The sequence below is a fragment of the Nerophis lumbriciformis genome, linkage group LG34 (genome assembly GCF_033978685.3).
Source record: "Nerophis lumbriciformis linkage group LG34, RoL_Nlum_v2.1, whole genome shotgun sequence".
NCBI classification, from domain to species: domain Eukaryota; kingdom Metazoa; phylum Chordata; class Actinopteri; order Syngnathiformes; family Syngnathidae; genus Nerophis; species Nerophis lumbriciformis.
Genome location: NC_084581.2, coordinates 9,425,898 through 9,441,897, shown reverse-complemented (window position 1 = coordinate 9,441,897; position 16,000 = coordinate 9,425,898). Strand labels below are relative to the sequence as shown.

The window sequence follows — 16,000 nt, the reverse complement described above, 5'->3', positions numbered from 1 at the left end:
TCTTATAAAAAATCTTTTTAATTCTGGGAGGTTTTAGTCAGGATGCAAAAACAAACAGATCACAGAAATAAAAATGACATAAAATTCCACCCTAGAAATAAAATACTAAGTAGCTGCATCTGTTTTTTTGGACATTTCTTACGTAATATTACAAACTGAAAATAAACTGGTTTGCGGCAGACCAGCTCCGTGATGAATCTGAACAGACTCTGCTTGCCTGCACTGCTTCACGCGTGTCCACCAGGCAGCTCCGCCGAGGCGATCACTAACGTGCCCTGACGAAAAAGTCGGGTCCTTTAGGTCGTTCAACTTTCCGTAATTTTCTGTCTTTTTGGCGCCGGCTCCTCCAAGAGCTTGGTGGAGCTTGTGGTAGGAGCAGACCTCTCCGTGGCCACCGTGATGCCTGAGAGGAGGAAGCCCCCGCCACCACTCATCAGCAGCACCGGGTGTGTCCTGTTAGGCAGCACCTAGGGGGGGGGGGGGAAAACTGTTTGTCACAAGTGTACTTATTCTACCCCAGTAGCAGAGTTGGGAAGTGCTCCAAATAATCACCTGATAGTGCCTTAGCCAAGTGTCAGTGAGTCGGAGGTTGACAGTTCCGCCTTGCTCCTTGAGTTTGGTGAAGCACTCCACCAGGGGCTGCAGAAACAACATCATGTTTATTTAAAGGGATGGTCTTACTGTTACTTTGCTTATGCAAAGTAACAGTAATAGTAACTTACTATCACTTTGCTTATGCAAAGTAATAGTAACTATGCTAAAGAATGATGTCACAGTGAATTTGATGACTTGGCAGCAACCAGCAGAGGTATATATATATATATATATATATATATATATAATCTCTCCACTCTTTCCTCCACCACCCTCTGCTGGTTGCTGCCAAGTTGTCAAATTATATATATATATATATATATATATATATATATATATATATATATATATATATATATATACATACACACACGGTATATAAATATATATACATAACCTGCTCAGTGGCCTTGTGGTTTGTCCGCCCTAAGATCGGTAGGTCGTGAGTTCAAACCCCGACCGATAGATGGATAGATGTTGATAGTAATTGAACATAAATTGTATTAATTGTAATTATATTTACTACTGCCTCTACAGTGGACATCTTTTCTATCAGTTTGGAAAATGCAGTTTCTCATTAAAGTTAAGTCCCATTTTAACTTTTAATATGTAAATACCTCACAAAATTGACGTTTAGCTTCATTTTTTCCGGGTGATGGTAGTTTATTAAGTACAGTAGCTTCGGTGTGCATCAGGTGATTTCTTTCGGCATGGCGCGCCTTGACCGAGTCTGTTTTGGCTTGGAACGCCGGAGATGAATGTGGCGCACTTTATTACCTCTGCCTCAATTGTTATGTTTTCACCAGGGTTTGTTTGTCTGTTTCTTAGCAACATAAACATTTATATTAGGATTTTCTTGCTTCCTCTTTCTTTCTCCTGTGCGAAGCTGCACAGAAGATTCCGGGAGATGTAGTTTATTTTAGATCCGCCAAAGCAAAAGTGCTGAATGCCAGGAAGATTAACCAACTAGGTATAGTGGATTTTATTTTGTATGCCCAATTTTGTAGCGACCTGTATGTTAAAGTTAAAAAGTTTTGTGATTTCAAACTGAGTGCACCACAGGGCTAGTGACTGTATGTGTGTATCGGCAGGGCAGCGACTAATGAGGACAGTTAAGCTTGTTGTTGTTGTTTTGCCTTTGTTATTAAATAGAAAGTTAATCCATCTACCTTGTTATATTTTTTTGATATAAAGTATTGTATAGCGCTTCATATTGTGTTAAAAAATGTACAAACTTTTTATAATATACGGACCTTATTCATATTTACATTGTTTCTGATGGAGAAATGTGTTTAAATACACAAGCTTTTCTATTTAGGTAGTCTGTTCAAGAACCATCTTCCACTGTATCTTTATTTAATTACAATTGGCTTGTGTATCTTAATGTAACCATGTGTAGCACTAAACTTCAGGGTTCAACACTGAATTGTTACAATAATTGTTTGCTTTTAATTTCCTTGTGGAATAAAGCCTACAGTGTGAAAAAAAACAACATGTTTTTTTTAGTGTTTCCAGCTAAAGGAAGGTCATTTCCCACACGGCAAGCTGTGGTGGTAATAAGACCTACCCTAAATAATGACCCTCATTTGACAAGGACATACCTGCCAACTTTTGAAATCAGAAAAACCTAGTAGCCAGGGTCCAGGGGCCGCAGGCCCCGGTAGGTCCAGGACAAAGTCCTGGTGGGGGGTTCAGGCTTCGCCCCCCGACGCAAAATGATTATTAGCATTCAGACAGGTTAAAATGTTGCTAAAACCATCACTTTTCTATCAGTCACAGTGACTTTTCAAAACAAAAATATTACAGCAAAAATCATATGGGTTGATTGACATGTTTATTCTGTAAGATAACTTCAATAGTTTGAAATTATTTTGACAGTTAATGCCAGTTATCCTGTCAACTTTTCACAAGACTTTAATTTGTTAATTGAAAGTATAAACAGTATAAACACTTTTTACAGTAAACAAATGGTAAAACAGTACTAAACAATTCCATTAAAAAAAAAATTGGTGTCATTATTAACTTTCTGTCCAAGCTTGTATAATCTACTGCCTTGTTCAATTGTAAAAAATATTCTGTGCCTAAAAGTCACATTTCTATCACAATTATCATACTGTAAACATGGTAAGCTAACTTCATTAAAATTAATAGTCCTGTCAATAGCATGGAATTACAATTCAAATGTAGTTTTTTTGTAAGCCTTTCAAAAGAATTCAAAATATGAAAAATTAATGAAAATTAATTTAAGCCATCAGACACTTGAAAAGTGGAACATCACATCTCTAATGTAATCATTTTAACTTTTCGACAGAAATAGCACTGCAAAAATATTAAGGACATACTTCTGTATTTTGGTAGTTATGCTGTCAACATTTAACAAGATTTCTTCAACTTGGACTTGAAATCATAAATAGTATAAACACTTTTAACAGTATAACAGTACTAAACAATTCCAATAGATAACATTGGTGTCATTACCTTTTTGTGGCTAAAATCCAAATTTATTCTATCAGATTGATCATACTGTAAAAATGATATGGTAACTTTATGATAAGTTTACTTCATTAAAATGTAATTCAATAGCATCATAGAATTAAGAAGTAATAGAATAGTATGATAGTTATATGTTACTTGTTTTGAACATGTTATCGTTATCACAAATAAAAAGATATACTGTACACAGAAATTATTTTTGATTTGATTTATTGTTTATGTAATAAAAGATTTACTTAAAATGTTATGTTTTGTGAGTTTTGTTATGCTACGAACTGTACTTACCGGCGATGTAAACCGAAGGAGACATTTCCGTAATGAAAACTGCAACACCCTTTTTAGATCCCATCATCACTGCAGCATTATCGGCAGCAAAGCAAACCAAATTCTGCCAAGGAATTTCGTTTGAGTCTATTTCTTCCGCGAGTATTTTGTAAATGTTTTCGCCTGTGGAAGCCGTATTGCATTCCCTCAAAGACAGAAGTACTGACAATACTTTTCCAATGTCGTCATCGAAATATCGAACACAAGGTGCAATTCGCGTAGTTTTCACACTTTTTGGAACGGATAATTATTCCCGGATAGGCTTTTGAATATTCTTCACGGAATGACTGCAGTTTTCTTTTCGGTTTAAGACTCGTTTGCGATTTTTCTCCGGCTGATTCCATGATCGTTCGCTCGTTTGGAAACAATGACAACTGCATGGTGCCTCGTGCTTTGCAGCGGTGCTATAAATAGCCTCGCGCATGGCATTCGAAATGGCTCGATAGGAAGTTACGGGAAGCAGTGTCGATTGTCATTGTTGTTACGCGATTTCGTGAATAAAACTTTTTAAAAAATATTTTTTTTAATGAATGAAAAACCGTATTTTTTATCACTGCAACCGTAACCCGGAATAGGTTGATGAAAACCGTACTATTTACGGGAAAACCAGAGTAGTTGGCAGGTATGCAAGGAGATGGGCGGTCGTTGTAAAACACTTATCCTGAGCTCACCTCTTTGTATTGGGAGTAGACCACAAAGGGCCTGGAGGGAGCCAAGAACCTGAGCAAGCCCATCAGGGTGGGACACGGGTGGAAGCGAGAGGCGATGACCAACCTGCGCATAAAACACATGATCACAGCAAATTAGTCCAGAATGAAATACACCAACATTGTTATTGGAAATGTGCAGTTATGCTGTAATTCACCCTCAAGTCTTTACTATCTAAGCGAGGGATACGATTTAAGAAGGGACATTATGATGAAGCTGCTATGATGGGGTAGAATCAATAAGCTCCATTAATCACAAAGAGCCTTTAGAGCAACACGTCTTCAAGTTGATGTCTGCAGATTTGTCCACCTGGCAGGACACTGACTGCATTCCTCAATCAATTTTTTATTTCTGCAGAACTAATTGAATTAACTGCGACTCATCAGACCAACCCGTCTGCGTTCCTGCCCTGAAGCTGGGCCGCCGCTGCTGCCAGTCGCTTGCGCTTCTCCTCCTGCCTCACCCTTTTCAGCTCAGCCTACAAACACAACATTTGACTTGTCCTTATTAAAAAATAAATTAAAAAAAACAAACAATTTTGGAGCGGCATCTCCTTACCTTGGCCTCTTTGCCTCGCTGAAGCTCTTCTTGTAGACTTTGTTCCCTGGTCTCGTTCGTCACCATGCTGGGGTCTTCTGGACTGTCCCTCTCTTGTGTCTCCAGCTGCGTTGTTGTCTTCTGTGCCGCCACATCGGGTTGCGTTGCATCTGTGGTGTTGCAGCAGGGAAGACATTTAAACTGCTTTAGTGGAAAAATTTAATTACTTTACTACTTAAAAAAAGTTTGAATAAAAGGTGTCCGAAGTGTTTCAACAACAGCTTGTTTTTTGTCGGCCCTCTGTGTATTTTCTAAAATAAAAATGTATTAATTTTGAATGAGATTTTACACTAACTTGCACACACCACATACAGTGTAATCTAAAGCTTTGCCCAAGTGTTTTTTTTTGGCCATTTTACAAAACAATTCTAGTTTTGCTAGGTCAGTATGAGTTTAGAGAAAGCAATGGGTGGTTTGCAACATTTATGAAGTATTCACAGCTTTGTACAACAGTACATTCCTCACCACCCCTCCCTCCTGCTGAACAACAAGAAAATCAACAGACAAGGTGAATTAGATTTTATTTTTAATTACTGTAGCAACCGGCTGTTAAAGTTAAAGAGTTTGTGAGGGGTGACACCAACACCATTACCGCCACCCAAAGGACTGGAGTGGAACAACAACTACCTGGCAGGCCAATTAAAAGAATCAGACACATCATTTGTACTCCATCATTAGATTTTGTAGGTGTAATAGAGATGACCAAAATGTATATCTTTTATGTATTTTACTTTCATGGTGCATGCCCTCACTCTGTCCTCCAGATCTTACCAGTGCTGGGGTCCTTGGCGCTGGTGTCGAGCGTGCCTGCCAGCAAAGCGTTGACGTGGCAGATGGGGAAGTCATGCAGCGTGTCGTGGAAATGAGCGGGGAAGCCAAAGCTCTCCACTCCCGCCCTGACCGGCCCACCCCCCGGGTACATTTGGATCACTGAGCCGTAACCTGGATGGAATTAAATGTTAAATCAAAGGTTGTAAAAAGACAGCACATTCTGTATTATATAAAAATAATAGCCGCAGTCTATTGGAAGAACACTGCACTTGCCTCCCATTCTTTCCATAACGGCTCCCAGCACGAGGCCAGCGCACGTTTCAAACACCAACACTTTGCTACCTGCGTGGATGTTGGCCAGGGTCAACATCTGGGCCAGTGTGTCGTATCGCAGGTGACTACATCGCACAAACGCATAACACACTATATGTCACACCACTGTATGTCATGCAAACCTCGTCACAACAAGCTAAACTCACCAGATCTTTCCCGGCTCTCGTCCATGATACATGAGCGCCAGGATGCGGCATGTTGGCTTCAGAATGGTCACAGTACTTTCATACCTGCGATAAATACAAAACCAGTATATAACATCATATTGCATCATTATTATCACCATTTATAACATGTGAGCTTTACTTTTTCTTTTTCTTCTTAATGTACTTGTCCTGAGCGTATTCCGTCTTATCCCTGAAGGTGGAGCTGTTGTCTATAAGCTGTTGAATGATTTCCTGTGAAGCAAAATACACATACGAAATAATTAAATGTATGACGATGATGCATGTCTAAAAAGCAGAAAAATGTAGTAAAATGAAATGAAAACAGTCAGAACAGTTAATAGTCAATTGTTGACTGTATGTTGATTAAATAACTGTGTTGTCCCCTAATTATAGTGAACATAGTAAAGTGTACCCAAAGTTTTGACTGGTACTTATCAACTTCAATGTATTAAACATGTATTGGGTTTTTTTTTTACAAGAAGGGGGAATTTGGGCCACACTGCCAAAATGTTTTCCCCAAATCCTAAAATTACAATTAAAACATACTAGAATTATGGGAATACAATTGTAATACAATAGGAACAAACATGCAATATTAAAAAAAAGAAAGTATTTATTTCGAGAAAATTATAGTGATTTTAGAAATAAAATTGTTGTAATTTTAGCAAGTAAATGTCAGAAACAATTTAAATATTTTTGGCTGTACACCTTGCGGGGCGGCAGCTTTACACACACAGGAAGCACAGACAAACACTGACTCTTGAGACTCACTAGTAAGAAGTGCCGCAAAGTATAAAAAATTAGGAGGAAGAAAATATGATTACAAAGCCAACTGTCCCGTTGTAGTAATATTTTAGCTTCAAATTGTATGGGTATTACATGCCCATCAACAGAGACGATGGTTATGATCACATGATGGCAATAAACAAAGACAATCTCCGACCTAGATTTTCCAACTGGAAAATAAATGCACTTTTAAGATGTTCAATATTTAAGTACAATGTATGCTTACAGAAATTAGTGTCCATTTTATTTTTTTGTTTGTTTATTTATTTATTTAGGATAAAGTTATTCACCTTCCAATGGCAGTACAATGGTACATTCTATAGTAATGACAATTAAAAGTTTGTATATTTTAAAATGGTGACTTGCATTATTTTATATTATAATTACATTACAATATGAACAACTATAGTTTTTTATCAATTATTTATTCAGTTTAAGAGCATGATGTACACAAAAGCTCTAAGTCTCTCTTAGGGATGACACTCGAAACCGATTTTCCCGGTTGTTCGATAAGAAAAGAACCGAGTCTTCGGACTCGAATCCCTTTTTGAGAACCGGTACCCGTTATCGAGACCACTATAGTAAAGAAAAAGAGTTGGTTCTTTAATCGAATCCCTGGGAACGAATCTCGTCCCGACCAGAAAAGCCCCGTGGAACATCACAAGAAATGATGTCACATAGCTCAGTCATTAGGCGCAGATAGGGAAAGCAGGAAAAAGCGCTCCAAGGTGTAATAAAGTTTAAAACAAAAAGGTATAATCCAATGAATAACTTTACTGAGAGATTTGAGCAGGGTACAAACATATGACCAACACTTTTACGACCAACCGGAAACATAGCAACCAGGCTAGCAATGCACCTTCTTTACGACAGCTGTCGCAACTTTCTTAAAGCAACCGCAGCACATACATATATATACACACAACATATATGACATGATCTCCCTTTTTTAACTTTTGTTTTTCTTTCCTTGTAAACAAAACAAAATCACACTGTATATGTGTTGTCTGTCTAATTATAAATAATGCAGACGAGGCGTGTTGGCTGAGTTCTTGACGTTTACTTTCACAGCGTGCTCATAACCTCATTCTTAGCTGCCGGGTGGCGACATGCAACAACACTTTTCGGGGCTACCGCGCATGCTCGTCACTCCCGTTGCATGCTGGGTAGTGTAGTTGTTATATTCCCTAGCTCATAACATCACATATTTCCCCCTATAAAGAAATAATGTTAACTCAATAAAGCGTATTTCTTTTTTTAGCTTTAACTTTTCATTTTTTAGCATTGTAACCACATTTGCAAACAACTTTTCACTTCATAGAATTTTCTTTCAATAAAGAAATAAAGTGCAAAAATGTCAAAGCATCATAACAAACAGTTATGTCAACTAGCAGCAGAAGTGCACTTTTTGGAGAGCTGTATTATTTTCAGTTTTGTGCCCAAGGGACTGATTTTATTTAACACTATATTATTATTTATACACCTATAGTGATCACAGAGACAGGTTGTTTTTGTGTTACTGTATATATATGTTTTTCTGAAAAATCCCACTTAATATACTTTGGGTAACAACAGTCAATATTTATTTTATTTTTTTAGGGGGGTAACAGTCAATATTTATTTATTTATTAGATTTAATTTTTTTCTTATATAATAAAGTGAGCTTTTGTTAAACCAAATATAGTGTGTTTTTTTCCATATACAACAACCTATCTGGACTCGATAAGAGAATCAATAAGGAATCGGTTCGATAATAGGATTCGATAATAGGCTCGAACTCGATAATTTCTTATCAAACATCATCCCTAGTCTCTGTCTGCAAAAAGCCAAATATTTTAAAGTGAATTATAGCATTTTCTAATTTGTGGCACCTTGAGATGAGAATATGTTGATTGACAGTTATTTTTTGCATTTGTATGTATGAAATATTTTAAAAATCTCTAATCGGATCTCAATTGCAATTTTTTGGGAAAGAAAGTTCGCAATTACGTTTTTCCTCAAAAGTGATTAGATAAAACATTTTTTGTTGGTTTTTTTTGTTTACAAAGTCCAGCAGTAAGTCTCTGGATACAGGAAGGCTTTGAGGGCAAAACCAAAATGATTTAAATGGGCTTTTGTTGATTTATTGTGCACTGGCCACTTTAATTTGTTTAAAAAATGTATGTAGAATTCAATACAAAATCTGATTTACAACAATCCTAGCAAATTCTGAATTTAATAAGCTGAAACAATCAATTAACACACAATTAATTACCAAAGGGTTTTTAGATACAGGTTTGTTTTTTTAACCACTTTTAATATCCATGTTTTTTGTTATTAAGTTTTACCCCATTCCTGTTTTTAACTTGTTTGTCCTGTAAAGAACCTTTGGCATCATTGTGATGTTGTAAGGTGTTGTAAAAATAAAACTTTATTCATAAGCGTTATAAAAATGTATCATCCCTGGTAAAGAAAATCATTTCACAACAGTTGTCCAGATTGAGAACAATCTCCAGGAAGTAAGTGGTGTGTGTCAAAGTCAACAATCAAAAGATGATACTTCACCAGAGTGAATACAGAAGGTTCACCACAAGATGTAAACCACAAGTGAGCAAATAAAAAACATGGAGGCCAGATTAGAGTTTGCAAAACAAATTTTGGAACAACATCCTATGGACGGATGAAACACAAATCAATTTGTACCAGAGTACAGTATGAAGAAGGGAAAAAAAATATTCAAAACATTGCAGCTGCTCATGGGTGAAGCATGGTGGTAGTAGTGTCATGACGTGGGCATGTATGGCTGCCAATGGAACTAGTTCCTCTGTATTCATTGATGATGTGACTGCTGACAAAAGCAGCAGGATGGATTCTGAAGTGTTTTGGGCGATTTTATCTACTCATACTCAGCCAAATGCTTAAAAACTTACTAGACGGTACTTCACAATGCAGATGGACAATAACCCAAAGCATTCGGTAAAAGCAAAAAATTAGTCTGTTAAGAGAACGAAGTGGGATGTTGTGCAATGGCCAAGTCAATCACTTGATGAGCATGCATTTTACTTGCTGAAGACAAAACTGAAAGTAAAATGTCCCAAGAACAAGGAGGAAGAAAAGACATTAGCAGTAAAAGCATGGCAGAGTGTCAGCAGGGACTGCAAAGGATTTGCAATCAAAGTGAAAGTTTCGATTTATGATTTTGTACTATTACTTTTGGTCCCTTAAAAATTTTGAGTCACATTTACAAACTTTCTACACAATTCAGCTTATTTGAATAACAATACTCCCAAATTAAAGCCGAAAGTCAGCAGTTAAAGAACATCTAATCTAGTTTTACTTCAATTCCATTGTGGTGGTAAGTAGAGCCAAAAAGAATAATATTGTCTTCATCCATCCATCCATCCATCTTCTTCCGCTTATCCGAGGTCGGGTCGCGGGGGCAGCAGCCTAAGCAGGAAAGCCCAGACTTTCCTCTCCCCAGCCACTTCGTCCAGCTCCTCCCGGGGGATCCCGAGGCGTTCCCAGGCCAGCCGGGAGACATAGTCTTCCCAACGTGTCCTGGGTCTTCCCCGTGGCCTCCTACCGGTCGGACGTGCCCGAAACACCTCCCGAGGGAGGCGTTCGGGTGGCATCCTGACCAGATGCCCGAACCACCTCATCTGGCTCCTCTCGATATGGAGGAGCAGCGGCTTTACTTTGAGCTCCCCCCGGATGACAGAGCTTCTCACCCTATCTCTAAGGGAGAGCCCCGCCACCCGGCGGAGGAAACTCATTTCGGCCGCTTGTACCCGTGATCTTGTCCTTTCGGTCATGACCCAAAGCTCATGACCATAGGTGAGGATGGGAACGTAGATCGACCGGTAAATCGAGAGCTTTGCCTTCTGGCTCAGCTCCTTCTTCACCACAACGGATCGATACAGCGTCCGCATTACTGAAGATGCCGCACCGATCCGCCTGTCGATCTCACGATCCACTCTTCCCTCACTCGTGAACAAGACTCCGAGGTACTTGAACTCCTCCACTTGGGGCAAGATCTCCTCCCCAACCCGGAGATGGCACTCCACCCTTTTCCGGGCGAGAACCATGGACTCGGATTTGGAGGTGCTGATTCCCATCCCAGTCGCTTCACACTCAGCTGCGAACCGATCCAGTGAGAGCTGAAGATCTTGGCCAGATGAAGCCATCAGGACCACATCATCTGCAAAAAGCAGAGACCTAATCCTGCAGCCACCAAACCAGATACCCTCAACGCCCTGACTGCGCCTAGAAATTCTGTCCATAAAGGTTATGAACAGAATCGGTGACAAAGGGCAGCCCTGGCGGAGTCCAACCCTCACTGGAAACGTGTCCGACTTACTGCCGGCAATGCGGACCAAGCTCTGACACCGATTATACAGGGAGCGAACCGCCACAATAAGACAGTCCGTTACCCCATACTCTCTGAGCACTCCCCACAGGACTTCCCGGGGTACACGGTCGAATGCCTTCTCCAAGTCCACAAAGCACATGTAGACTGGTTGGGCAAACTCCCATGCACCCTCAAGGACCCTGCCGAGAGTATAGAGCTGGTCCACAGTTCCACGACCAGGACGAAAACCACACTGTTCCTCCTGAATCCGAGGTTCGACTATCCGGCGTAGCCTCCTCTCCAGTACACCTGAATAGACCTTACCGGGAAGGCTGAGGAGTGTGATCCCATGATAGTTGGAACACACCCTCCGGTTCCCCTTCTTAAAGAGAGGAACCACCACCCCGATCTGCCAATCCAGAGGTACCGCCCCCGATGTCCACGAGATGTTGCAGAGTCTTGTCAACCAAGACAGCCCCACAACATCCAGAGCCTTAAGGAACTCCGGGCGGATCTCATCCACCCCCGGAGCCTTGCCACCGAGGAGCTTTTTAACTACCTCGGCAACCTCAGCCCCAGAAATAGGAGAGCCCACCACAGATTCCCCAGGCCCTGCTTCCTCATAGGAAGACGTGCTGGTAGGATTGAGGAGGTCTTCGAAGTATTCTCTCCACCGACCCACAACATCCGCAGTCGAGGTCAACAGAGCACCATCCCCACCATACACGGTGTTGACACTGCACTGCTTCCCCTTCCTGAGGCGGCGGATGGTGGTCCAGAATTGCTTCGAAGCCGTCCGGAAGTCTTTTTCCATGGCCTCACCGAACTCCTCCCATGTCCGAGTTTTTGCCTCCGCGACCGCTGAAGCCGCACACCGCTTGGCCTGTCGGTACCTGTCTGCTGCGTCAGGAGTCCCATGAGCCAAAAGAACCCGATAGGACTCCTTCTTCAGCTTGACGGCATCCCTCACCGCCGGTGTCCACCAACGGGTTCTAGGATTACCGCCACGACAGGCACCAACTACCTTGCGGCCACAGCTCCAATCGGCCGCCTCGACAACAGAGGTACGGAACATCGTCCACTCGGACTCAATGTCCAGCGCCTCCCTCGGGACATGTTCAAAGTTCTTCCGGAGGTGGGAATTGAAACTCTCTCTGACAGGAGACTCTGCCAGGCGTTCCCAGCAAACCCTCACAATGCGTTTGGCCTGCCAGGTCTGTCCGGCATCCTCCCCCACCATCGCAGCCAACTCACCACCAGGTGGGGATCGGTAGAAAGCTCCGCCCCTCTCTTCACCCGGGTGTCCAAAACATGAGACCGCAAATCCGATGACACAACTACAAAGTCGATCATGGAACTGCGGCCTAGGGTGTCCTGGTGCCAAGTGCACATATGGACACCCTTATGTTTGAACATGGTGTTTGTTATTGACAATCCGTGACGAGCACAAAAGTCCAATAAAACACCACTCGGGTTCAGATCCGGGCGGCCATTCTTCCCAATCACGCCTCTCCAGGTTTCACTGTCGTTGCCAACATGAGCGTTGAAGTCCCCCAGTAGAACGAGAGAATCACCCGGGGGAGCACTCTCCAGTACTCCCTCAAGTGAATCCAAAAAGGGTGGGTAATCTGAACTGCCGTTGGGCGCGTAAGCGCAAACAACAGTCAGGACCCGTCCCCCCACCCGAAGGCGGAGGGAGGCTACCCTCTCGTCCACCGGGTTGAACTCCAACGTGCAGGCTTTGAGCCGAGGGGAAACAAGAATTGCCACCCCAGCCCGTCGCCTCTCATTGCCGGCAACGCCAGAGTGGAAGAGAGTCCAGCCCCTGTCAAGGGAACTGGTTCCAGAGCCTTTGCTGTGCGTCGAAGTGAGTCCGACTATATCTAGCCGGAACTTCTCCACCTCACGCACTAGCTCAGGCTCCTTCCCCCCCAGCGAGGTGACGTTCCACGTCCCAAGAGCTAGCTTATGTAGCCGAGGATCGGACCGCCAAGTGCCCTGCCCTCGGCTGCCGCCCAGCTCACATTGCACCCGACCTCTATGGCCCCTGCTATGGGTGGTGAGCCCATTGGAGGGGGGACCCACGTTGCCTCTTCGGGCTGTGCCCGGCCGGGCCCCATGGGGACAGGCCCGGCCACCAGGCGCTCGCCATCGTGCCACACCTCCGGGCCTGGCTCCAGAGGAGGGCCCCGGTGACCCGCGTCCGGGCGAGGGAAATCTGGGTTCCTTGTTCGTGTTCTTCATAGAGGTCTTCGAGCTGCTCTTTGTCTGATCCCTCACCTAGGACCAGTTTGCCTTGGGAGACCCTACCAGGGGGCATAGAAGCCCCCGGACAACATAGCTCCTAGGATCATTGGGACACGCAAACTCCTCTACCACGTTAAGGTGGCAGCTCAGAGAGGAGTAATATTGTGTTGATGTCCCAATATGTATGGACCTGACTATACATGAGACGCCTCAAGGATTGCCCGAATCACACGTCAAGCTGTCTGCCATCTTTGCATTAGTCATTTGTCAATACTTCAGCAACAAGACTGCATCACTGCAAGCCGCATAATTTATATAAATTAATAAATTTTCATATTTTTGATAGAACTACATCATGTAACCGCTCCAAATGGAGACTATATGCAAGCGTCACCATTTAAGTAAAAAAAAACGAAATCCTCCCCATAATTGCTACAATAAGTGTGCTACATCGATAACTATGAATTGAGGTCTAATATGATTATTGACAGCCAAGCAAATGTGTGATTTCTTCATAAAACATATTGTTGTCACATTAGCCACGTGTACATGGACAACATTTATTTATTCTGTTTAGAATGTTACTGTGTACATGGAACCTGAAAAAAATGATCCGATTATGACGTGCATTTTCATGCATCCTTAAATTGGAATACTTTGACACGCGCAGAACCTAACAAATGGAAAGGTGTGTCATTGTTTGTGCTATGGCACCATCTTTTGTACTAATTCGCTCACTGCAGGTGCTGTAGAAGCAGGAGACTTCCACTGTAAACAAACATAAATTTACCATTTTTCCTTCAGTTCACTACTTTTGTTTTACCCTTTCTTTTTTAAATGGAGCTGTTCTGTGCCTTTAACGTTGTGAAATGTACGGGTTGCGGCGCCTCTTCATGTTACGACATTCTGTGTGTGTGTTTGAGGCTAGCAGTTAGCACTTGGAGTAGCTGTAATGTTGTGGATAAAACAGCTTGTTAAGACGACAACTGGATCCCTTCTTTTATTGTTACATCGACACATGACACTCCAGACCAAAGCAACAACCTCAACAGCATATAATGCTACGTTTGTATATGTTGAATGGGATGAGATAGCAGCAAGATAATTCCTTCATTCCGAGACTATTTAATTTAGTCCCCCTTCCACCACCAAAGTATAGCTGACATCAAAGACATTCGCAGTAAGGATAACTTCAACCCGATTTTCGGAAGAAAGTGTTTTCATGCGCTACAATCCAAATGACTATTGGCATAAACCACCCGTCTCAATCGGAATGAAATACTGATTGCAGGGGCAATCCTGACTGCCATTAGATGGCGGCCGCGGGATCTAGCAAAGCAATGGGGGGACACAGGCGTCGCTGGCTCTACAGATGTCTATGGTCCTGACACTACATTTATTTTTGGTAAAGACATCACATTATGCCTTTCTTCCATCATGTTTTGAAAACTACAGCAGTTAGGGCCTGAAGTAATGGCTCCCTCAGCTGTTCACCACCAAGTAATGTCCATCACTCAGTTACCATTTGCTTCAAGACTACACAATGTAACATTTAATTGTGAGAGCAATCGAATTGCACACGATGGGAAATAATGATTAATCACCTATACATATCTTAACCCAGTTTGACTTTTAAATAAAGGCTACTGCCACCTACAGGTAAGGAGTCTTTCCTGGTGGTGCAGTTACATGTAAGGATTAGCAACAGTTCCATCCGTACCTGACCCTTTAGACCTTTCTCCTTCAGCGTCTCAATGTCGTCCCTCGTCAGTTTTTGGGATTTACCATCATCTACTATGTTCCTGTTGTCCATGCCCGCCTCCTTTGCATCTGAAAGGAAACGTAATAAAAACGTTGGTTTCATAAATAAAACAAAAAACATACTGGGGGTTTCTAGTCAGATCCAAACACACCATTAGAACTTTGAGTGTCCTTTTTTGTTGGAAGCTGAAGATTTCCTCCAGGCAAGATTTCAAAAGAGGTGTTGTACAAATGTCCCACAGCGCTGTCCAGGAAGAACCACTGCTTCTCAAACACCACCTTCCTTTGTTTGAAAGACATACACAGGTTTAGTTTTTTATGTTGATTTGCAGTCATTACCATTTATAATCATTTTAGACCTAAACTGGTAAAAATGTATTAGCAGGTCTCCAGCACAGAAAGTTCTCATTCATAACTCTCACTGGAAAACAGGTAGATTGCATAAACCCCCTACTATACTAAGAAGGTTTTATCCTACATAGCGAATACTAACGCCGACCGTGTTGTCTTTTCCAGCGGACAAAAACGGCATACAGTGGATAACTTTGGACTTACTTTCTGGACTGTATTTGCACAGCTTTGAAGATATCTCCTCGCTTCAGCACAACATGGTCGCCCTCGTTAATCGTATGCATGGCATCATCATCATCCTGCTTGTCCGTCATAATTAAGCCAACCGGGCGGCTAAATGAACGGCTGAACGCTCAGTGTTGAAAATGGGTAGATAAAGGCGTGAAGTGTGTCTCAAGGAAGAGCACAGACGTGTATACTAGTACCCCCACGTGTTTTAGCTCATACCGTACTTCCTTAGCTTTCCAGAAAGGCGACTGTTCGAATGATGACGGGTCACACTTCCGCGTTTCAGTATAACCAACTGTGATTGGTCCATTTT

The 16,000-nt window shown here is 42.0% G+C and overlaps 1 protein-coding gene across 1 annotated transcript; it reads right to left on the bottom strand.

Moving 5' to 3' along the window:
• trmt6 (tRNA methyltransferase 6 non-catalytic subunit) lies at positions 1-15,984 on the bottom strand. Its single transcript, XM_061929186.1, has 12 exons — positions 15,664-15,984; positions 15,261-15,391; positions 15,068-15,177; positions 6,127-6,218; positions 5,967-6,050; positions 5,761-5,885; positions 5,488-5,658; positions 4,678-4,826; positions 4,512-4,597; positions 4,083-4,185; positions 553-639; positions 1-467 (listed from the first exon to the last, which is right to left on the bottom strand). Exons 1-12 carry the CDS (start codon positions 15,771-15,773, stop codon positions 306-308), a joined length of 1,410 nt encoding a protein of 469 aa, XP_061785170.1. The 5' UTR covers positions 15,774-15,984; the 3' UTR covers positions 1-305.
• Positions 15,985-16,000: the final 16 nt, after the last annotated feature.